This window comes from Choloepus didactylus, chromosome X, assembly GCF_015220235.1.
Source record: "Choloepus didactylus isolate mChoDid1 chromosome X, mChoDid1.pri, whole genome shotgun sequence".
NCBI classification, from domain to species: Eukaryota; Metazoa; Chordata; class Mammalia; order Pilosa; family Megalonychidae; genus Choloepus; species Choloepus didactylus.
Window position 1 is genome coordinate 1,586,672 of NC_051334.1, and position 17,095 is coordinate 1,603,766.

The 17,095-nt window shown below is 41.6% G+C and overlaps 1 protein-coding gene and 1 pseudogene across 1 annotated transcript in view; both read left to right on the forward strand.

Moving 5' to 3' along the window:
• The window catches only part of LOC119522832 (pseudouridine-5'-phosphatase-like), a 224,551-nt gene extending 208,111 nt beyond the window's left edge, over window positions 1-16,440 (forward strand). The window contains exon 5 of the mRNA XM_037821501.1: window positions 15,372-16,440. Within this exon, the coding sequence (XP_037677429.1) occupies window positions 15,372-15,383 (12 nt within the window). The 3' untranslated portion in view covers window positions 15,384-16,440. The remainder of the gene's footprint in view (window positions 1-15,371) is intronic.
• LOC119522835 lies at window positions 1,305-2,064 on the forward strand (annotated as a pseudogene).
• Window positions 16,441-17,095: the final 655 nt, after the last annotated feature.

Consider the following 17,095-nt stretch of genomic DNA (forward strand, 5'->3'; position numbering starts at 1 on the left):
GTATAGGGTGTGAACAAAACCATCTTAAAAAAAAAAAATGGGTTGATGTCAAAACCTCAAGGGCAATATACTGAGTGAAATAAGCCGCACACTTAAGAACAAATATTGCAGGGTCTCACTGATAAGAACTAACTATAATATGTAAACTCATAGACATGAAATATAAGGTACCAAGATATAGGACGAGGCTTAAGAATGGGGAGCGGTTGCTTAGTATGAGCAGAATGTTCAACTAGGATGAACTTAAATGTTTGGAAATGAACAGAGGTGTCGGTTGCAAGATGTGAGAATAACTAACGGTGCTGAATGGCACGTGAATGAGGTGGAAACGGGAAGCTTAGAGTCATATATGTCACCAGAAGGAAAGTTGAAGGTCAAAAGTTGGGAATGTATAAAACTGAATCCTGTGGTGGGCAATGTCCATGATTAACTGTACAAATATTAGAAAACTCTTCCATGAATCAGAACAAATGTATGACAATACAACTAGAAGTTAATAATAGAGGGGCATATAGGGAAGAAATATATACCTATTGCAAACCATGTACTACAGTTTGTAGTATTTCAACATTCTTTCATAAACAGTAACAAATGTACTATACCAACACTACGAGTCAACAATTGAGGGGAGTTGGTTAGGGATATAGGAGGATTCGAGTTTCCTTTTCTTTTTCTTTTTTTTTCTTTTTTCCATCTTTCACCTTATTTCTTGTCTGGAGTAATGAAAAGGTTCTAAAAATTGAACAAAAATTAAGTGTGGTGATAGATGCACAGGGGTATGAGGGTACCGGGGGCAACTGATTGTACACTTTGGATCTTTGGATAATTGTATGGTATCTGAACAATCCCAATTAAAAAAAAAATTGCCTAGTGAAGATTTTGGCAGATGGACTGGTTTATATGATGAAATATTTTGTTGAGAATCAAAATTAAATGAATGTGGAGTAAAAAAAAAGGGGGAAAGGAGTGAGTCTGTCACCGCTCCGGCGGGAGGCTGCAGCCCCCGAGACGCCTGGTCCCCCTTCCCCTTTTTTCTCCTCCTTTCTGTCTCTCTGTCTCTCTTTCCCTTCGCCGTCTCTCCCCACCTCCTCCATCTCTGAATGTCCACCTTAATTTCTTTTCTCCCTCCTTGTCCGCTCCCTCGCGTGCCCAGTCACCCCTCAGGCGCGGCCCCGTGGCACCGCCTCCCCTCCCCCGCCTCCCGAGGCGAGCGCAGCTGGGCCGCCGCTGCCGCTTCCTGCAGGAGCCAGTCTGAGCGCAGGCACTCTTCTCCGACCGAGCGAGCCGCCGACCCGCCGAGCAGCATGGGAAATGAGGCAAGTTATCCTTTGGAAATGTGCTCACATTTTGATGCTGATGAAATTAAAAGGCTAGGAAAGAGATTTCAGAAGCTTGATTTAGACAATTCTGGTTCTTTGTGGAAGAGTTCATGTCTCTGCCTGAGTTACAACAGAATCCTTTAGTACAGCGAGTGATAGATATATTCCACACAGATGGGAATGGAGAAGTGGACTTGAAACAATTCATTGAGGGAGTCTCTCAGTTCAGTGTCAAAGGAGATAAGGAACAGAGGTTGAGGTTTGCTTTCCTTATCTATGACATGGATAAAGATGGCTATATTTCCAATGGGGAACTCTTCCAGGTGCTGAAGATGATGGTGGGGAACAATCTGAAAGATACACAGTTACAGCAAATTGCAGACAAAACCATAATAAATGCAGATAAGGATGGAGATGGAAGAATATCCTTTGAAGAATTCTGTGCCGTTGTAGGTGGCCTAGATATCCACAAAAAGATGGTAGATGTGTGACTCTTTTTAAAGAGTACTACCCAACACTTTTGCTTTCTTCTCCATCTCTGAAGATCTGCTCAAGACGTCCAGCAATGCTCTCTGTGTATTTAAATGGAAGTATTTTTCTCTGTGAAGCCACATTTTCCAACATGAGCCTCATGAAGCCAACTAAGTGTTATTGAACTCTAATCCTCTCGATAACTCAGTGTAGCACTTTAGAGTCTGAAGGACAGCAAGATGAAGAGAGCATATCAATGTGGTGGAGAAAGGGAAGGCGTTAGCAAGAAGAGTTCCATTCTTGCTAGCCCTGAATGCACTTGATAAAATGGTTTTGTAAAAGAACAAAGAGCAGTTAAGGAGGGGCATATATAACTTATCTTGCATTTTCAATAACTGTTAGTAGACTAAAGAATGGGATGGCATTAATTAAACTGAATTTATTTTTCTTCATCTTTTATAACAAAGTATCTATATATACATATGTAAATATTTATATAGAGATATATGTAGCTTTCTATATATGTAGTAGGTTGGCTTTAATTTAATATACTTGATTCAGAAACAAAATGATAGAGTACAAAAGTGCCAAGCAGAACATAAAAGTTCAAAATCATGGATATATACATCCTTACTTTTATTTCACACAGTTTTATATATAGATAGAAGATTGTACAATTTGAGCCCGGTGTTAAGCCAGCTACTTTCCTTTTCCTGTGCTTTCTCCTTTGAGAGATTGACAAAGCATTTGTTAACGTCCTATTATTTACCTTAATTACATTTTTGTAACAAAAGAGTCTGTAACTTTATTTATACCTACAAATATATATATCCAGGGATTATGTCTCATTGCTGAACAGCTTTTAATATATCTCTGCCTGAGAGAGTATAGTTCAATGCTATTGCAAAGAGCTAGTTCTTGTGTTCATATAGTGACTGCATAATGCTGGTGGCTGCTTTATTCTGTTACTTCATAACTAGGAGCCATGAAGTTTATTAAATGTCCCTGAGTAAATGTAAATTATGTGTAATTGCTATTTTACACAAGAAGACCAGAAGCTGTCTGAGGCAATCATGGTTTAATCTTATGCATTACTTAATGAAAAACACCTGTATAATCATGTAACTGCTTAGGCGATCCATTTTTTTTGTTTTATTACATGGTTAAATGATCTGTCATTAAACTTATGTTTGAACCATAAAAAAAAAATAAATAAATAAAGGGAAAGATCTGAGAGAGAGGTCCTGTGCACCCCAAGGACCACTCTATGCTATAGTCATGACACGTAGGTTGGAAAAGATGAGGACTGTCCCAGCCTGTCGGTCCACAAAGCATAGAGCTGAGCCATGAGGTGGTGTCTGCATAGCTTCCTAATCAACAGGACGGACGGGGGACCAGCCCGAAGCTTCTTCCCACTAGGAGAAGACCAGGATCTGGTAAGGAATTAAAGAACATTCTTTTCCTTAGAGGAAATTCCTTCCCAGAGCTTTCACAATCATTTACTAAACACCTAATAAGGAGACTTGCTGACTTTGCCTGGTTGTGCCAGCAGACTGCCTAAGCATACTAATTTGAGTTCTTTTTAGAGCTAGCAGCATTATAGAGAATGATTCTCTTAGAATGCATTGGTAGTCATGGCTAAGAGCATTTATGAAAACAAACGAACAAACATGGTGCCAGTCAGTCAAAAAATATGGGATGATTGGAGAGAGGTTGGTGGAGAATTTATGTGCCTTATCCAAGGCAATCCAACCAAAGGGTAAACTCTCCTACCTCCTCAAGAATTAGTGAAAAAGTAAGCGATAAATACTGTGGAAATAATTTAGAGATCCATTCTTGCTAGCTCTGAATGCACTTGATAAAATGGTTTTGTAAAAGAACAAAGAGCAGTTAAGGAGGGGCATATGTAACTTATCTTGCATTTTCAATAACTGTTAGTAGACTAAAGAATGGGATGGCATTAATTAAACTGAATTAGTGCTGAACTGCCTCAGTTTTCCCTTTCAAAAGCTGCGTTCTGTTTTCATGGAATTAGAATCTTTTTCTTTTTTAAGTACTGAACCTTAAAAGAAAAGATCATGCTTTTCAGACCCATAATTTAAGTTTTGCTGTTCCCATTTGAGTGTATCTGTAATTCTGGGTTCCTTTGTGTTTTATATTGTATGTTTACTCAGCTATAATTTTAGACACTCTAATTCCACAGTGTCTGACTGTTAACAGGAGGCTGAAAGGCAGATGCAGACCTGGAATTTGTTTGATGCATTCGTCGTGGTGAGGTTTTTTAAAGAGCATTTTCTCCATCTTAAAACATAGCATCCTCTTGGAAAAGAGTCTGGCATGCTACTGTGGAAACTCCTCATACAGAGGATATGCTAATCTTGCTTCTATGCCCTTTGCCAGCCTACCGACAATACCTTTCAATCAAAGATCAGACCCTAATGCCACATGTACAAGACGCAGTTTCAACTTGTTCAAGAGATGTATTGCTGAATGGGGCACTGGGATTTAGGGTTGTTTAAATGGGGTTTGGAGAGGAGAAAACAAAAAATAGGACTGTAAATCTTCCACTTGTGACAGATCTACATATAAGAGAAAGAGAAAAAGGCAAAACATACAAGAGGAAGACAAGAACATTTAATCACCCCATGTGGTGGATTGAATTATGTGCCCCAATTTACATGTGTTCTTGGTCTTGATCTGCATTCCTGTGGGTGGGAACCCAGTGTAAACAGGACCTCTTGCAAATGTTATTTTAGCTAAGGTGTGGCCAACTGAATGATACACATCACCGGAGTCCTTTATAAGCAGAAGAAATTCAGGCACAGTCAGAGAAAGCCACAGGGAGGAGTTGGAAACTAGAAGTCAACACAACATGGAAGAGAAAGGAGAGGACATTGCCATGTGACACAGCAGGGAGATAAGCCAAGGAACACAAGGCTCACCAGCAGCCAGCACTGGATTTCTACATACTTTGGTGAGAAGTGGCCATTGGATTAATCAGCATAGAAGTCACTGGTGCCCCTGAGAACTGTGGTTGTGGTGAACTGATTGGGGTAGATTCAGGAGAAAATGGTAGAAGAGAAAACAGAAACATGATTATAAACAATTATTTCAAGGAACATGGTTATGAAAAAGAATAGGGTCATAGCTGGAGAATGAACAGGGCTCAAGAGAGCTTATTTATGTATTTTTGCACATGAGAGAAATAACATTCTTGGTTGCTCATGGGAATGGGTCCAGAAGAGAAGGAGAATTTGTTACTCAGTGAAGCAGGAAGATGGATTATGAGCTGAGGGTAAGGATGGAAAAGAAGGCTTTGGAAGTTTAAGGAGTAACAAGTATTCTTCAAAGAGAGTGGGAAAAAAAAAGTCTAGAACAACTTAATATGTTTACCAGCCAACATTAAAGGCTTACTTGGGATTAGTGGTCTGAATTTAAAATGAAACCATTACCACCATCTTCCCTTTTTTCCCCAGCCACGTTAATCTGGGCAGGTTCAAACATGGAGCAGGTAAAGAGTTGGATTTAAGGGTTTGGTTTGCCAGATGAGCCCACAGAAGCAAGGAGGGGGCAAGGGAGTTGAGGGAATATGGGAGGGAATGAATATGGTGTTTGACCACAAAATTAAAGTTGGAGAAGGAGAGAAGTGAGTTCATGAAGGCTGTGAGGGACAGTGCAAGTGATAGGATGAATGGATGGAGGGTTCTGTGTGAGGAGAACTTCAGGGTACTAGAGGGGGACGTTAGGAAAAATAGGAAGGCGGGGTATTTAAAACTGACTTGATGAAGGAATGGCAGCTATTGATAATAGAAGGTCTAGAGTATAACCTTTGGAGGGAGTGGCTGAGATCATATGCAGGACAAGATGATTGGAGAACAGAAGTCAAGGATCTGAGAAAGCCAGGTTATGAGACAGTGGACAGCGCCAAGAGTCACAAAAGCAAGAGACAGAACCAGGGGCTACCTCTTCAAGGAATCAGGGCAGTCGCTGTGTGTCAGAGGACACCAGCAAAGGTGAGGAGAAGTGGACAAGATAGTCCAGTGACTTGAGATTCAAGCCTGGGAGTTATTAAGGAGGTGAAAGGAATGGTCATCAGGAAATGGTTCTGCAGAACAAGGAGGGCACCTGTCCCATCCCCAGGACCAGTGGTACACAGGGTGTATAAGAGAACAGAGCCTCCACTTGGGAGAGCTGCAGGGAAAGCTGTGCTCCAAGAGTAGAGGAGGAAGGTTTAGGGAATGAGCAGAAGAGTTGGAGGAAGAAAGGGATTTTGCTCATGATGGACCTAGAACATCAGAGAGCTCAGAGTAAGGGTTTCACAAGATGAGGAGGGGTGGGAGTCAGAAAAGACAGTTACAATGGGGACAAGAGCTTAGGGTGAGTCCTAGACAAGCAGAGATAGGGCACTGATGAGATTGAGCTGATAGTCTAAGGCTGAGAGAGGCTGAAAGGAAGGGGATGAATCTTACAAGAAGTAGGTGTACTCAAGTCCCCTTCCCAACTGACTCCTGGAGAAGCAAACCTTGCCTTGAGCAGGCTACTGACCCCGCCAGGAGTGGTCTGCAGAGCACAGTTCCACTCCAAGCTCTCTGGCCTGAATCCTAGTATTTCTAAAGTTATGTGCACGTAATCTTTCCTAATTTATCAAATATAGGCATTTTCCATGAACTTCCGGCATGCTAGAGAAGGCTTTTAAACACCCACCGTCTCCTCAATAGGATCACAGTTTTGGAGAAGGATCATGAGCTTGGCCACCTGCTTTCTGCAGGTGGAGTTGGGCAGAAAACCCGTGGGTCTCATGTCTTCTTTTATGGGTTGTCTACCAGTTCTCCCATTTTCTCCCTCATGCTTATCCCCCAGCCTTTTGCAACTTCGAGCCCTCAAGTCCCAAGCCCTTCCAGGCCTTGTTTCTCTTCAGTGTTTCAATTCATGCATTTTATTTATAACATTTGACTTTGGTTTAAAATGAAAAACTTCATGGACCTTGCAGATAAATAAGCAAGTTTGAAAATATCAACAAGTTAGAAAACAAATTGCAGAAAATAAAGACAATCATTGAAAAAAAATCTTTAAAAATAAAATGGAGCTGGTGTATGATGAAACAGACCTGTGGATGTGTGGCTTGTAATTCTTACTCATTCAACACTAGCACATTGTTACTTCTGATTTTAACGTGTGATGTCAGTGTAATTATCATCTAAATGAGTACTTAAATGTGAGTTACTACAAAATAGAACTTCTCCCTTAGAGTACTCTTGGATGGGGTTTTTGTTGCAAGTATAAAAATTCATCTGAGCCACTTTGTATTCTGACCGCGCTATGAAATCACAGCAAACAAGGAAAGGCCTATGAGAGCAGAGAAAGCTACTTGGCCGTGGGCAGTTGGGATGTCATGGGGAAAGAGAGGGAAGGCAAGTGAAAGCCTTGCCCCTTGGGTCAGCACTTGCACTCAAAATGAATGATCACCAAAGGTAAATACATCCCTTCATTTGAGACATGCACCATCTTTAACCAACAACAAATCCAAACTTTCCCTCTGTCACGTGTTCTATTTTTTTAAATAAGCCTAAAAAGAATTATTAGTTATGTTTGATGCCAGAGATACAAGTCTTTATTCATCTGCTCTTACTGCAGCTTTGAATTCCCACTGTTCCTCATACAATTCTTTGCCTACAGGCAGTCAACAAATGCATATTGACTGAGGAATTCTCGAAATCTAAAATAAGAGAGTATTAGAGATATTGTGACCTCTTAATTTTCAAGAAAAGAGAAAAGCCTCAAGGGACCTCAGCATTTGTAAATCACTCTCAGAGAAACCAAACCCAATTACCTCCAATTCAATTTGCTTTCACTGACTCCTGCTATGTATAAACTGAGCCCCTTTGCAACAACAAGTGTAATCATCTTCTATCTTGAGCTCCTTCTCCAGATAAACCTTGCCAATGCAGCCAAAAATCCAATCCTAATGCAAGGGATAATTTTCTTATTCTAATTCATAAGCATAAGAATGCTTCTACTAAATTCTGTTACATTGCCCCCCATTCCGTTTACCTTCACGCCTTCGTTAATTCTACTATATAGAAGTAGAACAACTTTTAAACCCAAACAAAAAGGAGAAAGAGAAGACTCACAAAAATGGAGGCTGTTCGTATAGAAATTCTTTGCCTTAGTTAGAATAGGTTTCCACAGAGTAGGACAAAGGAGGGAATTGAACTGTCTCTGAAATATGGAGAAACTAGCCCTTTTAGCTCCTTCCCACAATACAGTCTTCATAGAGTTTTAAATTATGTTATATTCTCTTTTTTTTTTGCAAATGCAAATAGATGGTCAGGCTTAAATATGGTGGACTAACGCTATTTCCTCATCTTCTCAAAATTGAACTAAAATTACAATAAATGGATAAAATAAATAAATCTACCGAGAGCAATCAACAACAAATATTTCCATGGGTATTTAGAAGATGGAAAGCATCTTTCATTTAATCCTACTTTGGCTAGCTAATCCCTTAATGTTCTATGTTCTGTTTCTGCCTAACTTTGGTCAACCACGTTTAGAATTTTGACTCTGGGTGAAAATTCTCAAGAACTATTTTTAAACACTTAAGTTCTAGGAATTTCATAAGACTTGGAAATCAAGAGGGGGGGGATAAAACCAATATCCCTAGGAACATGTGTAGGATCCCCAGTGAGCCTTTTTATTTTCCTTTTTCTTTTTTCATTAGTTATTGTTTTACAGAAAAATTATGCAGAAAATACAGCATTCGCATATACCCCCATTATTGCTTTTTAAATGCTTTTTCTCTTTTGCTAGGGCAATGTGCTGCACATTTGGAATTTCATTGTAGGTGAAAGGATCTTAAACTTGGGAAAAAATTCACAATAGCTGAGGTGAACAGAGGTGATCAGTATTTTTTAGGCAAAATATTTTCAAGCCAAGTCTTTGATGGAGGATTGGAGTGAGTGGGATGGACAAGAATGTTCATTTCAGAATTAGGAAATCAATCTTTTCTGCAAATTTTATTCTCTAGAGAATTTCTATGTAATTGTCTCATTGCTTGTTGTTTTAATATTGTTATTATGTTGCCTGGATTGTGGTAAAAATAGGACTGGGAAGGCCCAAGACAAAAAAATGTTTTTGAAAATGTAAAGCATTTCAACAGTATTTCCTTCATGAAGATATCTAAGGTTTCCTCCAGTTTCTTTTTCATAATTTCTAGATTCAAAGTATAATACATGCTAAATATATGTTATCTGGTACAGATAAATGTTAGTTTCTCCAATTCAAACCGTAGACCTAACAGAATACTTACCTCTGTGATTAAAGGAGGGAATCACTAATAATAAGCCATATCTAGATCACTTTGACCTAGTAATTCTGTTTTTAGAAATTTAACTTTAAGAAATATCTCATGGTTTGTCTAAAAAATATAGGTTCTAGGATACTTGCTGGAGTATTACGTAAATGAAAGCTGGGGCACAACTTATATGGCCCATTATAGTGAATTGAAGAAATGCTTTCCAAAACACCCATGTTGTACGTTACGGTATAGAAAGGATTTGTTGATTTAGAAAGGTGTTTTGATATTAAGAACAAAAGGCCGTTTTCAGACACATATTTTATCAAGTATATGCAAACCAATGCAGAGAAAAAGATGTGGATTAATTTATATAAAAATATGGACAGTAATTATTTCATGGAGAGGGGTTTATGGGTGTTCTATCTTTATTTTTCTTTTGACTCATTTTTTACTCTAATTTCTCTAAAGTGAAAATGTGTGATATCTTAGCAAGAAGCATCCAGTCAAAATAATTCACCATTCTGTGGGCTGTTCCTGAGCACCAGACACATGGGACTAATAAAGAGAAACTCAACAAGATGCAGCTGCACACAAAAACAAGCTAAACATCCAGGTTGACCAGAAAGTATGAGAAACTCAGAGCAGCCTCACAAAGAGAAGGACTTTGATGGCATTTCAGCAAGAAGGAAAGCAGAGCCAAAGACAGAGGGTGAAATAGTAGCCAGAAAAGAGAGAGAAAAAACCAAACATGTTGGCAAATGTGATTAACTGTTTCTTAAAAAAAAGAAGACTATAAAGTGGTAGGATTAAATTCTAGATAATAATACCAAGAGAAGAGCTGAGTTTTGTCATTAAAAGCCTTGATAAGCCTGTAGCTTATGAATCAATGAAAGAAATAAAAAGTATTATAGAAAACTACAGAAGTCAAGAAAGGAGAAAAATGAAAACAATAACCACAAAGAAAGGATGATGAAGAGAAAGTCAATAAAAATATGCCATTTTTTAAACCAAAGAAGGACCCTTTACATAAAGATAGAAGGAACCATGCATTAAAAATCTGGAACAATCAACAGTCTTTATCCCTCTTACCCAGAGCCTGGGGAAAAAAAAGAGAGAGAGCAAAAAGTAAACAATTTAGGGGAAATTTAAAAATTGAAAATTACATTTTAAATACACTACTCTAAGAAAATGATTAATCAAGCCGATCAAAAAATGACTAAATTATTGAATATTTGAATGCGCTAATAAGTTTGGTCTGGACCACTCAAAATAGAAGTCAGATTGTTTCAGGCACACTCAGAACATCTAGAAAAGTTGTACATTTAAGTAGCTTCCAAAGTATCAAAAAATTTCAGAGAATTGACAGTGGGCCACTTTTCCTGAAATAGAATTAGGAACTAACAATAAAATGGTACTGAAAGCAAACAAACAGCCATTTGACAACTAAAAACATATATCTAAATAAATTTTCAGTTAATAAGAAAATCAAAATGGACATTGAAAATATCCAAAATCTAATAACAAATAAGTTATCATGCATCACAATGTGAAGGATTTTAGCTAAAATAAAGTTTGGAATTAAAACTTGGCCTTACATGCATTTGTTTAAAAAAAAAAAGCAACTAATAAAGTTAAAGCAATTAAAGAAGCAAGGGAAAGATGAACACGGTAACATCAAAGAAAATAAAGAAATATTTATATATGCATACATATATATACTTGCTGATGAAAGTCAGTTATTTTTTATTTTAAGAAAAATTTAGGAAACATAAACTCTACACAAAGCAAAGTTTAGAACTGCCCAGGCAGTGTCGGGGGTGGAGGGTCCCACATCGATCGTTTTTCCTTCCTCCAACAAGTAGATCAAAATCTCTAAATGGCCATGTCCTTGCTCTCCATCCAGCTCCTGCACAGGAAACCAAGGATCAATTTAGCTCTGCACTCTGATTTTTACAAAGTAAAAGACAATAAAATAAGGCCATGGTGCCTTTCTTTGCTCACACCGCCCATCCTCCTTTTTCAACCTGTCTCCTTACCTCTCCAGGTGCCCCGCTCCTCTCTGCTCACCTCCATCCCTGTTCTCCTCACCCTGGGGGTGGCAGCTGATTCCCTGCCAGGAGCCGCCCGAGAGCCCACCCACGCAAACCCCAATGTTTGCAGCTCTGCCGAGCGCTGTCCAGATCCGCTTTCAGATCGGCTCTTCTCAAACCTTTCCCAAGGCTGTTATTATATAAAGTCTGCTCCTGCACTAAGGCTATGAGAACTGTGTCTGACGTATTTAGGGCAAAGTCTAACCTGCTGAATCAAAAGGAGCCCATCCCACAGTGGGTCAAGACACAGACGTTTTAGGTCAGCAAAGCTGTCATCACCTGGTTTTGGGTGAAGTTTTGCCCCCTGGGGCTGGGGGAAACTCCATGCCTTTGGGCGTGTCCTCGTCTAGCTCCAGCCTGCAGGAAAGGGAGGCACCTCCATGATGAGGGGGCACATTTGGGTGCCCCCCTTCCACTCCCCTCCCAATGGTGATGCCTGAGTCAGAACATCCAAACTCAACTGCAAAGGCAGCTGGGAAATGTAGTCTCTGCCTGGGCAGCTGTTCAAGGACCTGGTTCAATCTGTGACTATGGAAGAGGAGGAAAATGGATTGGGGTGGGGGTCGGGGGGACAGCCGAACACCTCCCTGACAGAATCTAAAATCAGAATAAACAGCTCTGAATGAAGGCTTGGCAAGTTCTTCTATAGAGCCCCTCAGTGAGCTCGAATGTACGTACAAGGGAGATGGGGTGCATTTGAGCAGTGTTCGCCAGGACTTTAGACCCAGGGGTTGGCCAACTTCTCCTGTAAAGGGCCAGGTAGTATATGTTTCCAGCTCTGGGAGCTATATGGTCTCTGTCACAACCACCCAACTCTGTTGTCATAGTGTGAAAGCAGGCAAAGGCAATATGTGAAGAAATCAGCATGGCTGTGTGCCAGTAAACCTTTACTGACAAAAACAGGCAGCTCGAGCAAGTTTATGGGCTGTAGTTTGTCAACCCCTGCTTTAGCCTAATGAAGATAAGGGAACGTGACACACCTATGGACCATACTGATGACAGTCTCAAGGACCCTAATGATCTTGGATGATGATTGTCTGAAGAACAAGAGCAAACTAATGGCATTTATAAGACCAAGAATCAAAGCATGCTGTGGGGAGATCATTATTTTCACAATTATTTTTAAGCTCCATTCTTTTCATTAAATACTTTTTTGAAAGGAAGAAAAAAACCAGACAAAAACATGTATATTTGAACTTGCTAAAATGTCATTGCTTTAAGTACTGATTTCCATACCAGGATGTTTGGAAATCTGCATGCCTTCACTCTAAAGCTTGTGGATCTCTTTCAGTGAGAAGCATGGACACTCAGCCTTCACTTTCTAGAGACATCCATTCAAATTGATCTTGTGTACAATTACTAACTATGGTCTGTATAACATACCTGGACACAAGAATCTCTTGGAGATGTTCTTAGAACTTCTTGACTTCTGGTCTCTGGCCCTGCAGGTCTAATCATGTACGTGGTGAGTCCTCAGACTGTAACAATCCCATCTGATCATCAGACGCTAGGCATCTGTCTGTGGTGCACCCATGCTTCCTCACCTCCAGACTTTACCTTCCTTGGAATCAAAGAGGCTTAGCTGGGCGTGCACCCTTATCTGTGGTCCATTATCCTGCAGTCCTGGCTGTCTGCCACCATGCTGGAGGACATGGGTCAACTCGAGTCCTCCATTCCTCTAGTCAACACCAGAACCCTCCAGCATCCCACAGTGGTGAACCTTTTACCAGGCACCAGGAAGATGTTGATCAAATTAGGCAAGGTCCCTGCTCCCGTGGAGCTTGGAAGAGCTCACCAGACACTCCATCCTCTTCTCACCGTTCAACTTGTCTTGCTGCCTGTGTCCCACGCACCCTGGGAGCTGGGACTTGCCAACCCCTCACTCATTCCCAGTCTCCGTGCTGAGGCTGGAGCCAGGTTTTCCTGTCTGTCAACCCCATGGGCCAGGGCTAGGCTTGCATTTCCAATTTTTCTCCCCTCCCGTTAATGATACTGTCCTGGCTTTTGCATTCCTCTTGGTCTGATTCATGCCTTTGATCAATGTTTATTGAGCCCTTTTTGCAAGGCAGTGCTCTCTTCTGTGACTGCAGCAGCAAACAAAGCAAGCCTTCCCTCTTGGGTGTCACTTTGGCTGATTAATAGGAAGTCAAGATGTGGCATAGCTGGTTCTGCTAAGTGCTGAGAAGAAGAATAAAGCAGGATAAGGGGAGGGAGGTGGAGAGAGGTTCATAAGAAGGTGACCTTTGAGTGGTAGAAAGTGAGGGAGTGCACCTCCTGAAGATCTCGGGGGAGAGGGCTTTAATAGAGGGAGCTGGGGATAGAAGAGCTGTTAGCATGGTAAAGGGAACACAAAGCTTGGTGAGCAAGGGGAACTTGGAGAAGCAGGAAGGGATTGCTCCGTTTACAGCGTTGCCCTCTACCATGATGGAAGCCAACTGCAGACATTTGAGCTGTATAGCTAGTTTGGATGTATTGTGTCCCCAAAAACACCATGTTCCTTGATATAATCTTGTGGGGGCAGATGTAATTAGTGTTGATTGGATTGTAATTCTTCGATTGAATGTTTCCATGAAGATGTGACCCACCCAGCTGTAGGTGATAACTCTGATTAGACAATTTCCATGGAGATGTGGCCCTGCCCATTCAGCATGGGCCTTGATTAGTTTACTAGAGCACTATATAAGCTCAGACAGAAGGAGTGAGCTTGCCACAGCCAAGAGGGACACTTTGAAGAATGCACAGGAGCTGAGAGAGGAGCTGAAGATGAGAGACAGTTTGAAGATGGCTGTTGAAAGCAGACTCTTGCTTTGGAGAAGCTAAGAGAGGACAAACACCCCAAGAGCAACTAAGAGTGACATTTTGAAGAGGAGCTACGGCCTGGAGAGGAACGTCCTGGGAGAAAGCCATTTTGAACTAGAACTTGGAGCAGATGCCAGCCATATACCTTCCAGCTAACAGAGGTTTTCCGGACACCATTGGCCATCCTCCAGTGAAGGTACCCGATTGTTGATGCCTTATCTTAGACACTTTATGGCCTTAAGACTGTAACTGTGTAACCAAATAAACCCCCTTTATAAAAGCCAGTCCATTTCTGGTGTTTTGCATTCCAGCAGCATTAGCAAACTAGAACAAGCTGTTATCTGAGATTCCCACACTTGCTAATTGTGCTATCATCACACCCTTTGGGAACAGGACCCCTTCCAATCCCACCCCCTCGCCCGTCCCTCTGCCCCACCACCCACCCCATCCCCAGCATTGGGCTGGGATCCTCATAATCCTTTCTGTGCTTTGCGGCTCCTTCCCCAGAGTTCCAGATCTGGCTCAGCTCCCTTCCTGCCTCCGTTGAGTGTCTCCATTGCTCCCAGCATGCCCATTGACAGGGACCATCCCGCAGTGTATCTTCAGTCTTCCAGGAGTGAGTGCTGACAAGAATCATCTTTCCTTGGGTGTCTCTGCTGCCTATGCATATTTGGAATTTCACCATTTCTCTAAACTCAAAGCAATTTTTATCTCAACCACAAAGGGAATTCATAACCATTTCTTTATCTCCTTTTCTTGGCTTCATATAGTCTCTGTCTCTCACAGCTCACTGTCTCTAGGAACTACATTTTGAATTTTTCACTAAATTTTGGGAAAGTTGTGCCTGCTGATGTCTGCTATCTGTTGTCTTATGGTCTGAAGCTGAGAGTGCTACCTACTAGGAAAACAAAATCCTGATGCCTCCTGGACACTCAGTTGCAGTAAACAGCTGGCATCTCTAAGCTGCACTATTTCTATCGACGCCAACACCTCCCCTTCTCCTTGAGCCAATGGATTATAAAATATCTCATATTGAGCTCTTTGAGAGGAGTCTTGGGGTATAAGGCCATGGGAGGGATAATGAAAAGGTTATGATGAACAGGCTTCAGGGATAGAATGCATTAAGTTTGAGACTACAAAGTTTGCTTTGTAACTTATTTTTCCTGAGGACAGTAGAGGAGAAAACAATTCAATACAATCAGAGGCAAAGATCACCAGTATCAGTGAGGTCAAGTGTTTCAGATTATTTCATTTTCTCTTAGATTTAGGATACAAACCTGGTAAAAATAATAACATCTGTATATTCCTTTGGCTTTTAAGAAAAACCTTAACATGTGTAATCTTCATTATAACTATGAAAATAATAATTACTGTTCACTGTTCTCTCTGTTGCAGATGCTGGGCTGATCAATGTGTACGTCGACAGGCAATCTTCACACTCATCCCAGGAGGTTATACTATTATTCTGATTTAACCAACCAGGACACCTCAGAGCTGGCAACTTGAGATCACTCAGCCAGGGTATGTCAGAGCTGTGACTCAAATGCAGGCCTCCCAAACCAATTTTCTTTCCCCCAAAAAAGACGTTTGTAGCATTCAATATCCAGGTTGTCACTTCTACGACCATTGGTCTTGGATCCACCATGGCCATCAAATACAACTTACAAATCGGAGGCAGCTGCTTGCAGGAGCACAGCACAGGAAGTGGAGCAGAAAGGAGCTCTGTGGACAGATTTATCTGGGGATCTGAGTGAGTGTTGTCCCTGAGCAACCAAGAGCAGCGGGTGGAGACGGCTGGCATCCAGATCATCGAAGGTTGAGGCAAGACTCCAGCAGCCAGGCGGTGAGTGAAATGGCAGAAGCCTGTGTGTTCCAGATGGCTTGCCTTTGCCCCCACCCCAGGTTTGCTCTCCCTCATCTTGCACTGCTTCTCTGCCTCCGGTAGACTGGCCTGTATGGACATCATAAACAGGGCCTCTGTGCCTTTTAAATTCCCAGTGGGTTTGGTCAATGGGAAGGCCCGCTGGACAGTGGAGGAGGGAGAAGAGGGAGGTCACAGTGTCAGTTCTCTTGGCTGCCTCCTTCCAGGGCACCTCAGACTGGCTGGGCCCCTCAACCAAATGCACCGCTCTCTCCGTTCCGCCCAGTCTACACAACTCCCTCCCCTTGTGGTGCCGGGCAAGGCTCCTTCTCCTCGATCCTTTGGGCCGGGGAGTGGAAGCACTTTTGGCTGCTCCTGGCCTCAGTTACTGCCCCTCTCCCCATTGTTCCTCTGTACCAGGGCTTCAACTGACATTTGGGGATGGATAATTATTTTTTATGCGTGTGGGGAGGTCTGTCCTGTGCATTGTAGGATGCTTGGCTGCATCCCTACCAGTAGCACCTCTCCATCCCAGTCGTGAAAACCAAAAATGTCCCCAGACATTGTCAAATGTCCCTTAGTCTGTGTGTGTGTGTATGGGTGATGGGTGATGGGTGATGGGTGATGGCTGGGTGATGGGTGATGGGTGATGGCTGGGTGGGTGGGTGGGTGGGTGGAGGGAACTGGGAATGTTTCCCCTGGTTGAAAATCACTGCTCTAAACAGACACTTTTATAAATAGACCTTCTGTAAATGAACCCGTCTCTAATTATTCTCCTTTTATGCCAATGGTACCTTGAATTATTCAATGAGAAAAGAGTAAAAGTTAGACTATTAATTCTTTAGAAGTGAAAGAGTGCTATGAAAGCTTTATATATAGGTAATTCTGAAGAAGATGCACAAGGAGTATATTTCATTAGAAGCTAAAATGGCATTATTTAGCTGTAAGAAGGCTGTGCTCATTTGTAGAGCCTTTGGTTTTTAGAAACTTAGTGCTAAATGTTGCATCATCTAGTTTAGAGGCATTTTTTTATTATTAAAATCAAAGATAGGTGTAGGGCAGTGATTCTCAACTGAGGGCAGCTTTACTGCCCCTGGGGATGCTTAGCAATGTCTGGAGACATTTTTTCGTTGTGGGGTACTTTGGGGCGGTTGCTGCTGCCATGTAGGGGGTGGGGCCAGGGATGGACTAAACATCCTGAAATGCAAAAACGCTCCCACGTCAGAGAATCGTCTGACCTCAGATGTCAGTGGTACTG